This window comes from Haemaphysalis longicornis, unplaced genomic scaffold, assembly GCF_048455015.1.
Source record: "Haemaphysalis longicornis isolate Haplotype H1 unplaced genomic scaffold, Haemaphysalis longicornis Haplotype H1 scaffold_41, whole genome shotgun sequence".
Taxonomy (NCBI): Eukaryota; Metazoa; Arthropoda; class Arachnida; order Ixodida; family Ixodidae; genus Haemaphysalis; species Haemaphysalis longicornis.
In genome coordinates this window covers 1,240,513-1,256,143 of record NW_027526365.1, presented here as the reverse complement: position 1 = coordinate 1,256,143, position 15,631 = coordinate 1,240,513, and the positions used below count along the sequence as shown (strand labels likewise).

The 15,631-nt window shown below is 48.3% G+C and overlaps 1 protein-coding gene across 3 annotated transcripts in view; it reads left to right on the top strand.

The window, feature by feature from the left end:
* Positions 1 to 15,346, top strand: part of LOC144137588 (death-associated inhibitor of apoptosis 2-like) — a 102,025-nt gene extending 86,679 nt beyond the window's left edge. For all 3 annotated transcript variants that reach the window (XM_077669511.1, XM_077669509.1, XM_077669510.1), the window contains one exon: positions 9,802 to 15,346. In XM_077669511.1, the coding sequence (XP_077525637.1) occupies positions 9,802 to 10,052 (251 nt within the window). In that variant the 3' untranslated portion in view covers positions 10,053 to 15,346. The remainder of the gene's footprint in view (positions 1 to 9,801) is intronic.
* The last annotated feature ends 285 nt before the right edge of the window (positions 15,347 to 15,631 follow it).

The window sequence follows — 15,631 nt, the reverse complement described above, 5'->3', positions numbered from 1 at the left end:
GGGGCTCCGGATTAATTTTGAACACCTGGGGATGTTTAACGTGCGTCGAAATCTCGTACACACGGGCGTTTTTGCTTTCAACCTCCACCAGAAAAGCGGCCGCTGCGGCCGGGAATCGAACCCGCGTCCTCGTGCCCAGCAGCGCAACTCCTATAGCCACAGGTTTCAAATTTTGTCACCGACCGGCTCTTACGGCGCAAAAGCAATTCCCTTATATCGTTTGTTCCTCTACCTCAACATGAACAAGCCCTCTTGTCCCGTTTTCACTTATTCTGACGGTCTGTTCCTACTTTTTGCTTTAGGAGATCCCGTCAACCCCTCTGAAAGTGTTCATAAAATTCAAGCCAGCTGTCAATCACTGGCTTCTTCGGTTCCAGTCTTCCTCTTCCACGTTCCGAGCCACTCCGGGTTTTGGTGCAACAAGCTCGCCGATGTCGTCGCTACAAGTGCGGCAACCAGGGTCGAAGAAGTGGAGTGGCGTACTTCGAAGCGAATTATAAGAGCACGGCTCCTGAGGGCAGTTCGGCTAGAGTGGCAGCGTAGGTGGAGCTCCGACAACACAGACAAGGAGTTGTTTCGATGGGTACCCAGTGTTCTGGCCATACACTCCTAATTTCCTCCGCCCCGAACACTTGCCCAACTTTTAACCGCACATGGATGGTTCCCCATTATTTCGACCGAGTTGATCTGCTGTAAAATAGCACATGCTTCTGCGGACACAGTGCTCCTTCCGTAAGCCACTATTTCCTGGATTGTGTAAAAACAGTTGCCGTTGTGTCCGGATTAAGACGCGTCGTTCGCCTCCCACTGGAACCTCCTTATTTGCGTCAGGCACTGGACAACGCCCAAGCCGTGAACATTTTAACGGGGGTGGTGCAGTTTGTCGGCAATAGCATGCCGGACATTTTGTGGCAGTGAATCTGGCCTTCAAGCAGCCGGTGCCTGTATTCTCGGACCATGACATCTTCCTTCCCCTACGACCTTTCAGCGAAGCCTGGAATCAAAGCCTCTGCTGATGAGTGAACGCACATTCATCTACAACGTTTGTGACGTTCGGGGGTTTGCTGTGTCTGTACAGCCATCCGCTGCGCGGTTCTTGTGGGCGCTGCTCCTAAGGGCTGGGCTCCTGCGGCCATGTGGCCAAGCAGTGTGTGCCGTTCGCGATTTGAGAGTGGTGTTCCCGTGCTTTCGGGTGGCCACGGCAGCATCGGTGACCCTCTATTTTAATAGGGTGGACGCTCATGTGCCCGTTCCGTACGTGTGTGGACGGGGAGGTGGACGTGCGTCACCGTGCGGGTACGAACTGGCCAAGCTGCTATGAACTAGCCGAAAGTGAACCTATATGTGGGCCTATTTAGTTTTGAACTCTGCAAATTGGCTTTTACAGCAAAAAGTATGTTTGGGTTATAACCCCTGCTCATTTATTTTTGCGTTACTAGAGCGGGTGTTGTTCCCCAGGTTATTCTTTTTTTATTTTGCAGAGGGGGGAGCATGGAAAAATAATTAAAAGATTTGGTATGTAAAAGAGCAAAGTCCCGGATGGCGAGGAGGGCGCTCGATCGGCGACACCTTCTCCGTCTTTTCTGATTGAGTACGCAGTGTTAACCAACGATAATCGGAGTTTTATGAGTACAAATGTGTCCGTACAGGTGCGAGACATCGACCGGTACCAGTTGTTACCAAAAGGTACGGTTTTTTCGCCACCTTCTTGGGACTTTCATACCGCGGCGATTCAGCGGCTTTGCTAAGCCTAGGCGTGCAGCTGGTTAGGCCAAGCTCCGGCGCACGGAGGAATCGTCGTCCAAGGGCGGCGGCTACCCATATGGAGCACAGCATGGAGACGACCGTTCGGAATTCGGTCGAATCCGCTTCCAGCCGGATGTACGTATAGGTGGAAGGAGACGATATTACACCAGAAGAGTTCTACGCAGACTCCGGATAGCGGAATACGGGCATTAGTATAAAGGCCCCAACAGCCGAGGGACACGCAAGTCATCAGTCAAGATCCGCAAAGAAGGGTGCCAGGAACGCGAGGGCTTCGGCAATGAAGGCAGCAAGGATGCCGGACGTTCTACCGGAGGAGGACATCAAGATAGTGGTGCGGCGCCGGAGTGGGGCTGAACATTGCGAAGACCTGGGTGTCTGCCGTCGCGTCGGCCATAATTGTGGCGGCGATGGTGCCAAGAGCGGAGGGAGCGGCGGACTCGTTCTGCCCGAACCTACAGCAGAACATCGTAGTGGTGAGTACAGCCTGACGACAAGCGAGCCAGAATGTACAACCACATTAAGACCATTTGCATAGACGGCACGGAGCACGAGGTCGGCTTGTACCAGACCGGGCTTCACGGTTCCGTTCAAGCAGTGATCAGAGGGATAGCAGTAGAGATACTCGGCACGAGATAGAGTAGAACATCGTAAACTCGAGAAATCCGCTGGCCCTGGGCGCACAGAGGATCGGGAAATCGACTACCGTCATCTTGGCGTTCCTAGGCCAGAATGTGCCGAACTACGTGTGCTACGGTCCCGTAATAACCAAGCGCAAACTTATCCTGGAAGCACTTTGACGTCTGCAGAGAGTGGGGAAAGGTAGGACACCGTTGCGAAGCGCGCCCGTTGCCCAACGCGAAAGTGTGCTTCGCCTGTGGAACAACTAACCCAAAGGAAGACCAACGAGAACATCTTCGCCTGCTATGCCGTCTAGGATATGCAGTAAAACCTATACAGAGAAAAAAAAATAGCTCATATTTTATACTTTTAAACAAAAGTATCAAAAGTGAAAGGAAACAGTATGTGCGCAGTGTGCAGTAAACGTTTGCCTTTGGGTGAGATTTTGCGTTATAAGTATGGGGCTATGTACTGGATGACACGTTTCATTCTTCGGGGTGCGCTAAAGGGCGTGCACGGACAGTCCAGCCGTATCGCAATCAATTGTGAGAATGAGAGACCAAGCGCCGGAGAATAGGCCATTACCCCCTCGCCTACCCAAGTGATTCACATGCATAGAAGCACTCTAACAGACGGCCTACCCGGCTGTCAACACCAAGCCAAGCAGCCGTTTTATTTTCGCCTAGGAACATGGCACGACAGTAACAAGGCTCCCAGTGAGGGAAGCGATTAGAAAAAAGACCGCAGACTGCACCCCGCTTGTTGAGAGTCACATGCGACGAGATGAATGTATTTAAGAATTGTAGCGTTTTAGAGCTTGTGCTCTAAAAATAGTGCTTCAAACCCCGATAACAGCACGTTTATCGTACGGAAGAGGATGTTACAGGATGCCCCGTACCTGTAATTGTCCTTATATAGGCCGTATTGATAGGTACCCTAATTATAGCCTCCGCGACCATAATACAGTAGAAAAAATGGTGCAGGGCGATTACGGTACTTCCTCCTGCGAAATCTGCGAGCAGCTCAGCTGAGTCTTTAGAAGCGAGCGCACACTGTCGCTGAAGCAGCACTCACTAGTGGTTTCTCTCGACGGCAGCGATGGTGAGCCTCTGTGTACGCAGCGCGAAGTGCGTCTCAGGAACAAAACATGAACTGCGTCTTAGGAAGTAAACACTCATCGTCTTCACCCGCACGTCACCCCCTCACCCTTTCACCAAGCGTCACACAGACCAGGATCTCGTGCATGCAGAGCCATAGCCTCCTCTATTGAGGAGGCTATGGCAGAGCATACTGCCCTCCTCCGATCCCTTTCGACACACTTTCCGCAGCAGTTTTCTTTGCGTCGTCGCTCGCGCGGTTACAACGCCGTCGCCGTGGATGTGGCCTTCGCCATTGCCGCCACCAAAGTGCAATAGCGGCGGCCAAAGTGTTCCGCACTAAAAAGCACCGATGGAAACCTGCGCATTCCTTGCCCCGAGTGTGGATGCAAGCCCCTGTTTGATGCATTTGCTGTGTCACATGCAGGGAATGCCATGCGGACACCTGGGAACATTTCCGGTGCATAAACATGGGAGGTGCACAGTCCTGTTATCGTGGGTGCCTGGACATCGGCGGCCCCTAAAATGTGGGACGGAGCAGGCATGAGAACCTTGTCGAGGCGGCGGTGGATGTTCGAGCTTATAACCGAAATGTTTGCACCAGTGTCTTATATACGTACACCCACGAAGATCCCCAACAGCAGTTTCTAGTAGATTGTGGTTTGTCGTCATAGTAATTAGAGGATTTTTGCATGCGCTCTTGTGCTTCCAAAAACTGAGGCTGCGGAGCCGAGCTAGCGGGTTTCAACATAATAAATATATAGGCAATCATAGGACACCGATATACCTATGCAAACGACTTCAATGAGCACTTTATATCATCCACATAATTGCACGTATCTTTTTGTGGTCTTCTACCGCGAATGAGGGAATACCTGACGAGTAAAGGAACGAAAAATAACTGGAACAGCGTAATTTGACTGCCCCATCGCAAAATGCAACTTTATTCTGCTTCTGCGGCAGCATCGCATGGAAGTGATCGTTTGCCTACTTTAATTCGGATAATGTAAAGCTCATAGACAAAGTTAAATTACACAAATACGGAAGCTTCACGTTGCTTCGTGGTATTTGCACGCTTAGAGAACCCCAGGTGCTCCAAGCAGCCAATCAGTATATTCGCTGCATGAACATAGGTTACTATTCACTTGGCGGAAATGTCGAGTAAGGGATTTTGTACCACAACTTCCTGCTCCAAGCAGATGACAAAAATATCGTAAGCTTTGTTTGCGTTGCACCCCAAATTATACTCCCCATGTAAACGGAGGTGCTAACTTTGAGGTTCTCGCCAGGCGGTCGACCGCTATGCACTATAGGGTGTCTTTTCAGTTGGGGAGCATGAACATAGAACCGAAGATGATATCAGGCACGTGTTGAGTAGGGATAGAATGCCCTTGCTCCTTCCGCAATGGAACGGCCTTCTGTGATGCACAATAAGACCAACAGAGTCAGCCGCTCGTAAACGGTTCGGTGCTCGGTATTCGGCCATCTCAGGCCTCTCAGACACTCGTAAGCTATGACACTGAAAGCCTTCAATGGCCCGTTCAAAGTAAAAAAAAATTAACACGACCCATCCCACTCTGTGTAGGGGGATGACCCGCGAATATTTTTGGCGTGCGATATAGAGGTGACACCGAATTCACGTGAACGGTATCAGCAAGTTTTATTTCTCTTGCGACTTGATGGCTGCATTTTCTAAGAAGTACACATACAGTAAGTTAAACGTGTATATAACGAACTTGATAAAAATTCGCATTTTCTAAAGCAAAGTGTTACTACTGTCCTCCAGCGGTTTCGCCACGGATGCGCAAGTTCGCATTTTGACATCGGACACACCCCCTGGGACACACCCTTTTAAGCGCATCAGGTGAATCGCCGGGCCCGCTTTCGGCGCTGCGCCCAAGGCCCCGTTTTCAGTCGTTCTGTTCAGCTAGCGCTGGTGGCCGCGGCGGATGTGGCCGATCAGCTGATAGACAGTGGACCACCCCCGCAGTCCCCCGCGCATGCGCTGCTATGTCGTCTCGGGCTATGTGACTCGCCTTGCGCCCGGCGAAGCGGAACACCGCGGTTGGCGCAAATAAAAGAGAGGCGGTGCTCCTTCTGTGAGCGTTGCACGGGACCGAACGGCTTTGAGCCGTGGTCGTCCAAACAGCTACATCAAAGCTTAACCAAGCGAAACCAAGACTCAACCAAGGTTAGCCAAGGTTTCGCTTTGCATATCCAAGGTTATCTGAGCTAAGGCGCAGCCAATTTTTGTTACATGCAGGTTTCAACTTAAGGCTCGCGTTAATGAAGCATGAACGAAACCAGAGTGCTAGAAATCAGTGAAGGTGAACTTACTTTTCAAGGATTTGTTTTGCAATGAAAAACTGCGTGCTTTCCACGTGCTGCTTTTGCACGAGCTTAGGCACTTCACAGCGCTGCAAAGAAGCGAGGTCGCTTGTTCCCGTATTCACAAATGTAACTTAGGTATCACTTCTGCCTTTCGACACTTTCTGGTGACGTAACGCGTTTTGACAACCAAACTGGTGCGGAAAGGGGGCCTTTTCGCGAACGTGATGCTCTGTTCCGCGCTCAAAGTTGTTTTCTTTACCCGGCGGCGACTTTCTTCTTTTACGCCAGCAGGGACGGCATTTAAATAAAAAAAGAAAGGGCCCATCTCCCCGCGAGGGGGACTCGAGTAAATGCGTCGCATAGGGGTGGGTGTATTGCGTTAAAGTTTAGTGTTTGGGGAGTTGGTGGTAGTGAATGCGTTGTATCAGCAGCTTCTTGACGTAGTACCCGCCGCGGTGGCTCAGTGGCTAAGGCGTTGCGCTGCTGAGCACGAGGTCGCGGGTTCGATTCCCGGCCGCGGCGGCCGCTTTTCTGATGGAGGCGAAAAGCAAAAACGCCCGTGTGTACGAGATTTCGGCGCACGATAAAGATCCCCAGGTGGTCAAGATTAATCCGGAGCCCTCCACTACGGCGCGCCTCATCGCCTGCGTTGCGTCGGCGCGTTAAACCCCACAATCAATCAATCTTGACGTAGTTTGAATGAGTGAAGGATATAAGGCGCGTTCGTAGCCTCCCATTCTTTGTCGGCTTTGTAGCGCAGTGGGTAGAGCACCATGTACATTGCGTTCCGCCCACAGGTAGTGAATGCGTTGTATCAGCAGCTTCGTGGCGTGGTTTGAATGAGTCAAGGATATAAGGCGCGTTCGTAGCCTTCCATTCTGTGTCGGCTTTGTGGCGCAGTGGGTAGAGTACCATGTACCTTGCGTTCCGCCCGCAAGGTCGTGGGATCGAAACCAGGCGCCGGTAAGTATTATTTTTTTATATAGTGTAGGGGGAGGGGTGCGGACCTGTTGTTGAGAGCGAGGAGGGCAGCGTGATGCGGGAGAGGAGGAGTTGGGGAGAGGGCGCACTTGGAACGGCTGTTGCGGACGCCGAGGCACGCCGACAACGCCGGGTGACATTGTGAGTTAAAGAAATGCTCTGCATTTAAAACGAGACAGTAACAAGCCGGCACCTTTTGAATGAATCAAAATCAGATAGACATCAGTTTCGCGCGCGCAAAAAGCGGGAAGCGCCCCGAGGACGATACCAAAACGAGCCGCTGCGCGCGCCGGGGCGAGCGCGGCAGGATGCGGGAGCGATAGACGGCGCACCGCCCATAGAACACAACTCTCTGCTTCAATGCAAGCTTTGTTGCGTTATCACCTTCCCTGCCGCCACCGCCACCACGCCGTCGTCTGCTGCTATGTTACAAGTTTATGGCGTGATCACAGAAATACTACTACTACTACTACTACTACTACTACTCCATACTTGGTAGACTTGAGCACAAACATCCCCCTCGCGAGGGGCACGATCAAATGCAGAGCATTTCCGGGGGCGCACGACGTTAAGTAGTTTGCGTTACGTTAATGTTGCACTTGTGGCAACTGCTGACGAGAGAGCGCTCATCAGCAGTAATTTGAATGAGTCAAGGATATAAGGCGCGTTTGTAGCCTCCCATTCTGTGTCGGCTTTGTGGCGCAGTGGGTAGACCACCATGTACATTGCGTTCCGCCCGCAGGGTCGAGGGGTCGAAACCAGGCGCCGGATAGTATTTTTTTATATATAGTGTAGGGGGAGGGGTGCGGACCACGACTACGGACGCCTACGGACGTCAACACGGGTGACACCGTGAGTTACTGAAATGCTCTGCATTTAAAACAGCACGCGAGAGGCAGGAAGATGGTGAAACGTGAAACGTGCCGTGAACCCCCTGCCGCGGCTATGACGCAACGTGGCGCGGCTATGACGCAACACAATCCAACACAATCCACTTTAATCCAATTCAATCCAAATCCAAGCCAATCCAATCTAAGCCAAGCCAAGCCAATCCAAGCCAATGACAGACCGACGGGGAGCGATGCGGACTACGACTACGGACGTCAACGCGGGTGACATCGTGAGTTACTGAAATGCTCTCATTTAAAAAAGGAGAAAAGAGCCTCATCAGTTTCGCAGGAGATCTTGGTCTGTGGCAGGCGCGAGAAGCAAGATGCGCCAGGGCGGCCGGTGGGCGATACCCAGCGCGCCCTCTCGTTATTGGATGCGCAAGCGATAGCCGGCGCGCCACTGAAGTACATAATAAAAAAATAAAAAGAACAGCCATCACCACAAGAAAAAAATCTGACGTATTTCTGAAGTGTGGCAGCACATGCCAAGCAAGAGAAGTTGTCGAAAAAGGTGCGCTTTTTAAAGATACAAGCAATGCCGTACATGTGTGTCATTGACCATTTTGAAAGTGTTTGCCGATGCCATACATGTACGGCCATGACCCTCAAAGGGTTACAGAGGCGTTCCGTAGCGCCTTGCTTCAACCCGGCAGTAGCCACAGTTGGTCGTCCCCGCCGGTATAGTACAGACGACGGGAGAGAAGAACTAACAGCAAAGTTCAATGCGGTTGTCAAATCTCCAATGTCACGGCGGAGGGAGCGAGCTGGGGCGCACCGCCTAGGCGACAGGTCACAGCCGTTCGAAAGCCTTTGGGCGGACAGCACAGCAAGGTGTCTCCAGCGGCAAGATCAAAAGCGCCTCCACAAAGAAAAAGGTGAAACGAGGCGTCTCAGGCGTTTAACCGGACATCCATGCTTTCGCATTCACAACGCACAAGAAATGATTAGGCGTCCTGAGATTTTTTTTTCCTTTCTTCCGAGAGAAAACGCTTAATGTCTGGTTTGGCTGAGGGAAGTCTTAATAAGCATCTCATGTTCAAGTTACAACAGCGCCTGCAGCGTCCTTCCTTTTCTTCGCGCTTCCTGGGGGCACAATATATTCGTACCTTTCTATTTTTGGGGGGAGGAGGTATGTGTTCAGGGGAGGGACAAGTTTTGCATTTAAAAAAAAACACAATAATGCGCTCACACGCTGCCTAGAAAAAAAAATGGCCGCATATCTGCTAACTTCGGCTGCAGATGCCTTCAAAAGACTATGGTCGCCAGCCGCCCCAGTCAACAAAATCCCTCGCTTCTCTCTCCCGCCCACCATTTCCGCTCTTCCTTTCCCATCTCCCTCCTCGCACGAAAAATATGGTGCAGGTTTCCTCAATTCAATTGAAATTTCTGGCGTTCCACTCATCGCGAGCCACCTGTTGGAACCCTACTGTGTGCTCGGAATGCCACCACGAAATCTAGGCTCGGGGGCGAGCACTTTTTGCAATTGCGGTTAAAATATTCTTTTGAACCCGTATGTCTAATTTGGCCTCTCAAAAATCAATCACACACCCACTTTTTTAGTAAAATGGCACTGCTAGTCCCGGTTATGTGTTGATGCTTTGCCCCAAATATGCTAGTTTTCTTTTTCCTCCACAATTTTGACAAGTAAGAATGATAGCACCAGATTTAGTGGTTTGGAAATGTTTGGCCCATGTGATCTTCTCCTTTCGTAATTGATTTACTTTTGGCAGGATGGCGGAATGGAGGGACATACAAACAGACAAACCAAAACTTTCGAGTTTATGTACCCATGAAAGACTTGACATTCAAAAAATTGGGATGGGGTCGAACCTGTCCCCCCTCTCCCTTGTTGTATGTCCACATTTTACTTCAAGAGTTCACACTATCGGTTCAGTGAAAATTATAAGAGATAGAGAGAAAACTTTATTTCAAAGGTCAAATCAGGTTTAGTGCGTTTGAGTCCTCCGTGGGATACAGCGGTTTATTGTTCATTAAGACAAGGGCTTTCAAGGCAGCGCGCACGGGTTGATTTACGTGGGCGTAGCTTTCTTCTTCTTGAAAGGAAGCACACGTTTTTCTTTCGTCAGTTTTATTTCCATCTTGGTTGGCTTTCGCAGGTGGCGAGGTCAGTGCGGCTGCCAAAGGTGAAGTGTCGTCGCCCCTTCCATCTGACCCAGCCGAGGTGGTCCGCGAGAACCGCCGCCTGAAGGAGCAGCGGCTGTGCAAGGTGTGCCTGGATGCGGAGGTGGGCGTGGTGTTCCTGCCGTGCGGCCACCTGGTGGCGTGCCCCGCCTGCGCGTCGGCGCTCTCCAACTGCCCCGTCTGCCGGGCGGCTGTTGCTGCCGCAGCGCGGGCGTTCCTCTCCTGATGGTGGCATCAGAGCGCTCATCTTGATCGATTTTGAGAAAGAGAGAAAAAGAAAAAAAAACGAAAAGAAGTACAAGAAAAAGAGCAAAAAACAGAAAAAGAACAAAAACATAGGAACGAAAACAAAAACGCAGAGAAGAAACGCACAAAAACGGAAATTCAAACAAAAACAAACAGTAGAAAACCCGAAAAACACTATAAAAATAGCAAAAGATATAAAAAACAAAAAACAAATCGGCGAGGTTGGTTATGAGCGCGGCAAATAGCTGCAGCAGTTCCGTAACTGTTACGGTACCCTCGCCTTACTGTTTATGATAGAAGGTCCTCTGTCACACCCATATATAGAACATGGAGGTGTGCAAGACAAAACGTACGTGAACTCGACGTGCGCAGAGTTCTTGGATATGGTAGACTGTTCGCCACGTTGCGTAAATACTAACAAGCTCAACATTCAATGGCGTTTGGATCTGAAAACGCCAGAAAGCCGGAAGATGAGGGAGCTGGGGACAACTTCGTCTCTGAAGCTGGGCCGCAATTTCTCTGCTACGGCATGAAAAGTACATACACGGCAGAGTTACTTCCTTGGCTATGCTCGGGATTGGAATCATGTATCAAACATTATTCTTAAGCTAATAAAAAACCAGTATATTTTTTTAAATAGATTCCGGTCACTATATTTCAAAGTGTAGCTTTGTTCATGTTAATTTAGGGAAGAATCGGACTAGATCAAGTCACATAAATTTAGCAAGTTTTTTTATGCAATGACTTTCACTCCAGAGTGGTTGCAGATAAGACCGAAAAAAGGGCGGCTGAACCAGAGTTTCACCGTTTTTTTTTCCATCAACTACACACTTAAAATTAGGCGTACGTTGTTTGTTATCATGCAAAGGCGGACAGTACAAATGCCATTTTTTGCTATTTCATCCTCGGCTGTTTTACCCTTGGAAGAAACATTTGCATTTTATAACAAATTGTGACGAAGAAGAGAGGTACGGGTCAAGGGATTAAAGCTCAGGCCGAAATCCAAGCTGAAGCAGGACAATCCTCACGGACAATCCCCACGCATCAAGCGCGCAGCATGCGCAGCGTGCTCGCGTTCAGTTCTGGCTGCCCGGCTTCTTCGGCTGCTCTAGCTTCTTCGGCCTCCGTCGCTTGATCCACTCGGTTCCTTGGCTGTCAATATAAACCCCACTACAAAATATATAATTTATGCAACCCTGAGGGAAATGTTTGTCTCTACAGTTCCTCGTGGAAAGCCTGGCGGATAGTGCTCGTCTCTCGGCTTCAGGAACAAAATAATGCAAAATGTTATTAATTATACAAGTACATGGACAGGCTGATTGTAGGGAAATTTCAGAAAAATTGAAGAGGCCTCCTTTTATGTAAGCGTCTCAACTTGTGTTCTTTGTGTTTTTTCTTCAAACTTACGTGCTCGTTGCATTCTAGCCGTATGATATGTAATTGTTATATCTGGTGTGTTTGTTTACACCTATTAGGGGCACATTTTTTAACAGTTGTAACTTTACTTTTCGTAGTATTTAAGCGCAAAGTTAGAAAAAAAGATAGGCTCTTTACAAAATTTGATATTTTATTGAAAAAATTACAAGGTAACAACAAAAAATGTTGTACAAATGTACACCAGGCGTAAATTGCACATAAAAATTTCCCATTGCACCTCATAAATATTTTTGTACACAGACGTCGTTCAAATTGGCTGAGCCATAGAGGCATGTAGTTGCAGGTGCCTGCTTTGTGGCGTCCAAGATTTTTCCCAGCTAGACAAATTTCTTTCCAGTGGAACTATTGGTGAAACATTACACTCATCAGGGAATGATATAACAAAATTCAAGCAAATTAGAGATGTCGAACACCGTCCCCTTGTTCAAAATTATTTCAAATTACGCTCCAGTACACGGCAGATATGAATAGGACATTGAAAAACATTAAATGTGACATGTGAAGCACTCAAGATGTGAATATGATGCACGCCCTCACTAAAAGACCAAGTTCTGGCACCTTCTATTTCGAGAAAAATGTCATTGTCGCACGACGCAGCACAAGCAAGAAGCACGCCTGCACGTTACTTTGCAGTGTACCCAAAGGGCGGGTCCCCGTTTTCTTGCTTGTACGCGATTGGCCATGCGTGGCTGCACTGATCGGCACTTGCTCAGAACCAGTGCCACCGCTCTTATCGCGCGTCTCTTTGGAGAGACCGACGACGCAAGGTGCTGGGGCACCGCCACAGATTCATGCAATAGCTTACTTGCGGTAATTCCTGCCGCCGCAATACAAATTTTCCTGATCTTCTTGTGCTCTGCCGTGGCCATATAAGATAAGAAGGGCGGTTATTGGCGTTGCAACTCCTTCTTGATAAAAATAACTTTGCAGCAGGACTGCGTCATTTTATACAAGTTGGCCGATAACAGATCCCTTAGGGAGGTTCAAATGAATGGAGTTTAAGTTTTATACGCACTTCCAATGTTTAAAAACAATCGCAAAGATTACATTTGGAACTTGTCCTCCAACCAGGAAGGCGTTGTCCTCCGGGTTGTTTTAAGTGTTTCGGCGTGCGCAAAGCCTAGTATCTGCGGCCGTGCAGTTAAGTTTCCGGTTTTTCGTCTTTTCGTGAAAACCAGCATCTAATATTTTTCTGCACACCGAAGCTGTGACAATCATCACAAGTCAAAATACGCGTCAATGTTGTTGTGAATAAGTTATACTGCATGATTTCTGCGAAGCCTTTCACAAGCATGCGCTTCGCTGCGTGTGCCCTTTTTGTTGTAGTTTATGTGTTTAATGCATGCATACGCCCACCTTTCTGTGTCGGAAAACAAACTTTCTGCACTGTAAGGTATTTGAGGTCTTGTATAATTACGAGGTAACCAGGGCGAAGACAGAACAAAATAGAAAGGTTCATTACACAAGCTCTGATGAAGAGAGTAGTTTAAAGCTACTGGACGATGAACGTAAAAAACAAAACCAAAAACGGTGGACACAGCACGTTACCACCCATATTACATAAGCAGCGTCGCAACCGCTCTCCATCCATCCTGTGTGTACACAGTGTCAACAAACACGACAAGTTTACAATCTCCTTCTCACAAAGTGAAAACGACGGGCACTTTGGTTTGTCTTCTGGTTGGTGGCAAAAGCTTAAAAAATTTCATGCCTTCTAGTGTCAGAATACTGCATAAGGACATCAGAGTGGACGTCAAAGTGGAGAGAAGACCCAGGAAGAGCATTGTTTTGACAATATGCTACCTGTCGACGCGTGTACTTCAGGATTAGGACATCCACCTGTCTTTCTGTGTAAATGTGTCCTCCCAACAGCGGAGTCTCGTAGACGATGTTGTTCACGCAGCCGACGTAGCGTACAGTGTGCTTCTTGACGCATGTGTGTGGCTTCGCATTTGGAGAGTATACATGGTTGCACGGAGGGCTGATCTTGTTGGCAGCAGAAATCAGAACATGTACGCCAGTCTTGCTAAAAACCTTCGTGAGTGGCGAATGGCGCTGCGCTTCCTCACCTCCGACGAAGGCGACGCTCTGTGTGGCGCGTGAGCTTCCACCGTCTGTGCAGTGACCGAGACGAAAATATATCACCTCCCCTTCAAGCATGGTTTGCGTCACTTGTCCTCGAACACGTTTTGGTGGCAGTTTTTGTCTTCGTCAACGAAAGGTACGGGACTCGCTACCCCGCACCTTCCCAAAAACGTGTAACGCGGCGGCACAACAAGTGACACGAACAATGGTTAAAGAGGACGACATATACATACCAGTTTTCCCCCCACTGGACAGCCTGAGCGAGGCCACACGCCAAACAGAGTTTCGGCTTAGTTGTAGGTGGGGGAGCGCAGCGCTGTACGGCGCCGCCCTCCACGCCATGTTCTCGCGACAAAATGTTTCGTCCATTCTTTCCCCCTTATTATGTATAATTTCTGCCACGAAACACGTCACGTAGTTGCTCGAGGGCGTTCGTGTAGTGTCCCACAGCGAAACATTACTCCTCAAGGCCCACCAGATAACATAGAAACTCGTTCGAAAAATTTTTCCTGTTTGACTGTCTTGGCGTTCTTCGAGCACTCGCATTACGTCATTACAGCTATGTAGAGGCTTTTGGCCGGTTGTTTTAGTTGCAGCAATAAACGCATTCGATAGCCACTTAACAAAAATGCCACAAATGCAAAGCAGAAGCTGAAGGCCCATGTGCTGCGACGAGCAAATCACGCAGTGTCTCTCCGGGCTGACGATAACTGCAGGTTTCGCACTGCTTCCAGACGCCAAGAAAAGAGAGAAAGCGTTTTTTGGAAGTGTTGCAGGGTCCCTTTAAGTCCATGCTCCACGACATTTTCTTACGAAATAATACGGACGAACAGTGCCATCATCAAATCTTGCGCAATTTACATGACTAACTTTTCAGAATCGTGTGGCTTTTTTTAGATGCTTCGAATACGAGTCCCGACCTATTTAACCCATTTTTTAGCTTCTTTGAGGACTCTGTATGCTACTACGAGGCTTTATAAACGTACTTATGCTTTTTAGCACCCTATAATAGTTACAAATCCCCTACTATGTGGGTTTGTTGGCCCGTATATCTGTAACCAGTAGTCTTCATTGAAAAACAGCTACATTCATGCAAAACTTTGTCCAGGATGGGACTATTGGATAATCGTGCATAAAATACCACCTCTTGACAGCACGGTGTAACAGCCGAGTTATTTCCGTTGGGAGTGAGAACATCACTCTATAAAAGTACCATAAAGACAAAATGCAAGATTTATTCAAAAAGAGTGCTTGATCCTAACATTGATACCAATGTAATAGCAAACGTTAAACAAATATTTTGCATGTTGTACAAACACAAGTACTGGAGACTCGCAAGCCACTTTGCTAGCGAGTCTTAATGGTGTCATTGAATCACGTTTGTTCCATTCGTGGCCGCCAGCCATAACAGCTTCCAGGAGCTATGATTGATTTATTGTGTTGACTTCTCTAGTCATGTATTAGAAAACTGATCGTTTTCATATTCAATTTCATGTTAAAGCAAAGTATTTGTAGATTGAACGGAGCTTATTTTATTACCAATGGCTAGTGATTTAAAATTAAGCAATGTTGTTCTTGGTTTTTATGGCGTCCTTATTGGCACTCCTGTGAATTTTATTTGTTCATTACTCAGAGATAGACAGAAGGCAAGCACTTACGCCATTCCCCCTTTTCAGATACAATACAGAAACAGCCGATTAAACAAGCGGCGAGGGGCCAATGTAACCAATCGTGAAATAATAAAAACTAGCTCTCCACGGTGTCTACAATGGGCTCTCCTTTCTATCATACACTGTGTTGCACTGCACAGTTTCATAACTTTTTTTGACCGGTAAGATTCTGATTTGAAGGCATTCCTGAACATTTCATTCCCATAAAAGGGAAAAGATATCCTGCTCTTATTCCTTTCCTTTTGACGATATCATCCAGAACATAAAATGTAATGGCTGTTGTATAGCACCATAGACACATATACATACTTCTGAGTTTCCTACTTCCCAGGAGAAAAAAGAAAAACAACTACCAGGATATCAGGGC